Source organism: Hylobates moloch, unplaced genomic scaffold (genome assembly GCF_009828535.3).
Source record: "Hylobates moloch isolate HMO894 unplaced genomic scaffold, HMol_V3 SCAFFOLD_3926, whole genome shotgun sequence".
In the NCBI taxonomy this organism is placed as follows: domain Eukaryota; kingdom Metazoa; phylum Chordata; class Mammalia; order Primates; family Hylobatidae; genus Hylobates; species Hylobates moloch.
Window position 1 is genome coordinate 2,756 of NW_026656201.1, and position 3,281 is coordinate 6,036.

The 3,281-nt window shown below is 37.3% G+C and overlaps 1 protein-coding gene across 1 annotated transcript; it reads left to right on the top strand.

Moving 5' to 3' along the window:
- Positions 1 to 474: 474 nt before the first annotated feature.
- Positions 475 to 2,093, top strand: LOC116465243 (TBC1 domain family member 8B-like; the record flags this gene model as incomplete). Its single annotated transcript, XM_032148387.1, has 2 exons — positions 475 to 592; positions 1,808 to 2,093. Coding segments are annotated over 2 exons (404 nt in total), but the record flags the coding sequence as incomplete, so codon positions are not given.
- Between the last annotated feature and the right edge of the window lie 1,188 nt (positions 2,094 to 3,281).

A 3,281-nucleotide genomic window follows, 5' to 3' on the forward strand; every position in this document is an offset into this window, starting at 1 on the left:
AGATAAGAAGAATCCTACTTGATAGGGGAAAGAAGATGTTCAGTTTTGGACAAAATTGAGGATGATTCATATCTGAGGGCTATTTCTTTATAGGTAGTTGGAAATACAGATGAAGTTCATTTTCTTTCATTTTAGTATGTCTTTGAAAATTATGTAGGCTTTTTTCAGATTAGTGATAATTAAGGTTTTTCACTCTTTGAAATTAGAGAGGTTTTGCTTATTATGTTCTGTATTTATTATATTACTGCTTCACTTTTCTTGAATGTTACCTTATAAAATAACTGATTATCAAATGTTAGCCTGACTTCATCTTGTTTTGCCTTGGACTGGCTCAGAGATCTCATGTTTCCACTGTTATTACACTATTATTACTCTCAGTTGTTCTTGTTGCTGTCAAAAACTATTATGTTTGAAGAAGTATAATTACTACCTGAGCAATATTTGCTTTTTAATACTGTTTTCTATGAATTTTAGGCAATGAATATTTTGACTTCAGTGCTGCTTCTATATGCAAAAGAGGAAGAAGCTTTTTGGCTTCTGGTTGCTGTATGTGAACGAATGTTGCCTGATTATTTTAATCGTCGAATTATTGGTAAAAGAAAAACCACACACACACATATGCATACACACACAAAGATGTATATTTCTTTTCTAAACAATTTCAATGTCTCTTGTCTAATTAGTAATAAATTAGAAGGACTGATGAATTATGTTGTGGTATAAAATACAAGCAATATCAAAATGTCACATTCACTGACATTCTCAAAAGAAGAGCTTTTTGTACTGAATGTATAGTTGGAAAGATTATTTAATATGTTGCTTTTAAAAATAAAATACCTGGTCTGTTTCTTAACAAAAATAGAAGCATTAAGTTTATAAACTCTGTTGCTAAAACAATGGTGATCTCAAGTATCCACAGCTACTGGTGATTTTTTGTAGTTTCTTGATGGGAGGGAGATTTCAATCAGCTTAAAATCTCCTCATTTGTATGAATTATATAGATATTTGCAAGATTTCAAAGAAGGATCGAGTTCTTAGTTTGTTAATTGTATAATTTTTATTTTATTTTATTTTATTGAGACGGAGTCGCTCTGTTGCCCAGGCTGGAGTGCGGCCACAGCTCACTGCAAGCTCCGCCTCCCAGGTTCACGCCATTCTCCTGCCTCAGCCTCCCGAGTAGCTGGGACTACAGGCGCCCGCCACCACACCCGGCTAATTTTTTTTTTTTTTTTTAGACGGGGTTTCACTGTGTTAGCCAGGATGGTCTCAATCTCCTGACCTCGTGATCCACCCGCCTCGGCCTCCCAAAGTGCTGGGATTACAGGCGTGAGCCACCGTGCCTGGCCAATATTTTCTTTAGTCATCAAATATTTACAGATCTGTGACCCCTTACCTTAAAACTTATGAATGGTCTCTTCTTTGTACTGTAATAGGCTTTCAGGATTGTGATTAGGTCATTGATTGTACTGTCTTTCATTATAATTATTTGTGTATTTATCTTGAGTTGTGCTAGATATTAAACTCTCTGAACATGAGACTATTTCATTAATTGGTATAGCTCTTATAATACCTAGTACAGGTCTGCATATAATAAAGACTCAATAAATAACTCTTCAAATGAATTTGAATTGCGTTTCTGAAGTACATGACACTACTAGCAGTTATACAAAATACAGAAGAGGTTCTGAAAGAGTTCATAATTTAAGGAAGAAGAATGAGATACATAGCATGCTAATAGAAGTGGGGAGGTATAGAAACAAGTCCTTTTGAAAAATGTTTTTTTTAAACTTCTTTTGATATTCTCTAGGTGCCTTGGTGGATCAGGCAGTCTTTGAAGAACTTATCAGGGATCACCTTCCTCAGCTGACAGAACACATGACTGATATGACATTCTTTTCCTCAGTTTCTCTCTCTTGGTTTCTCACACTTTTTATTAGTGTGCTACCTATTGAAAGTGCAGTGAATGTGGTGGACTGTTTCTTCTATGATGGAATAAAGGCCATTTTGCAACTGGGATTGGCAATACTTGACTATAATTTAGACAAACTGCTGACTTGTAAAGATGATGCTGAAGCTGTGACAGCTTTAAACAGGTATTGTAAGAACGATAACATTTAAATCTGGAGGAGATTTGAGAGATGATGTTGTTCAATCCCCTATTTTACAGAGGAAACTGAGCCCTAGAAATTTCAGTTTGTCTGAGATTACAAAACCACTTGAATGAAAGAGCTACACCTAAAGTCCAGTCCTCTATCTCCAGAAAAAATATAGCAAGAATAAATCACTTTGAAGTGAACCACTAAATTATGTACACATTTACACTAATATTGTTGATTCAGTATGCTAGGACTTTCATATTCCCAGTTTGAGCTATAAAGTGTCTATGTAGAATTAGTTCAAGCAGGAAAAGGGTAGTTGATAATGTTAAATATCCAATGGCCGGGAAGTTATTCTGGTTTCTATGTGGTTTCAGGTGGGCCGAACTTTATTTTCCTAGTAGCTTCTGTGTGAATGCTATTTTGTATTGGAGCACATGTGTTGTATGTATGTGTATGTGTGTATGCACACATTTGTATATGCTAAATGAATAAATTTGAATGGGCAACTATCATAATGCCACATGAAATGCCATTATGTACAGAATAAAATACAAACATCTTACTCTGGCATTCAGAACTCTGTGGTATGGGCTCAGTGTACCTTTCTTCACTTATTTCCCCCTATCTGCTTCTACATACCCTATATTCCACTCTTACTGGGCTGTGTGGTATTTGCCAAGTACTCTCTGTTTGCTTCCTTCAAAACCCCAAAATGATTCCTTCACTATCCCATTTCCCTCACCCATGCCCTCCTAATGCTCAACCGTCTTCAAACTCCACTTCTTGACCGGGTGCGGTGGCTCATGCCTGTAATCCCAGCACTTTGGGAGGCCGAGGCAGGCGGATCACCTGAGGTCAGGAGTTCAAGACCAGCCTGGCCAACATGGCAAAACTTCGTCTCAACTAAAAATACAAAAATTAGCCAGATATGGTGGTGGGCACCTGTAATCCCAGCTACTTGGGAGGCCGAGGCAGGAGAATTGTTTGAAATCAGGAGGCGGAGGTTGTAGTGAGCCAAGATTGCGCCATTGCATTCCAGCCTGGATGACAGAGCGAGACTCCATCTCAAAAACAAAAAACAAGTTTCACTTCTTCATAAGACCTTCCCTTGTCCTCTCAGTTGAAAGTAACCTCTAACTAACTAGGGAGAAATTAGGTGTCATTTCTCTGCTTTAATAATGG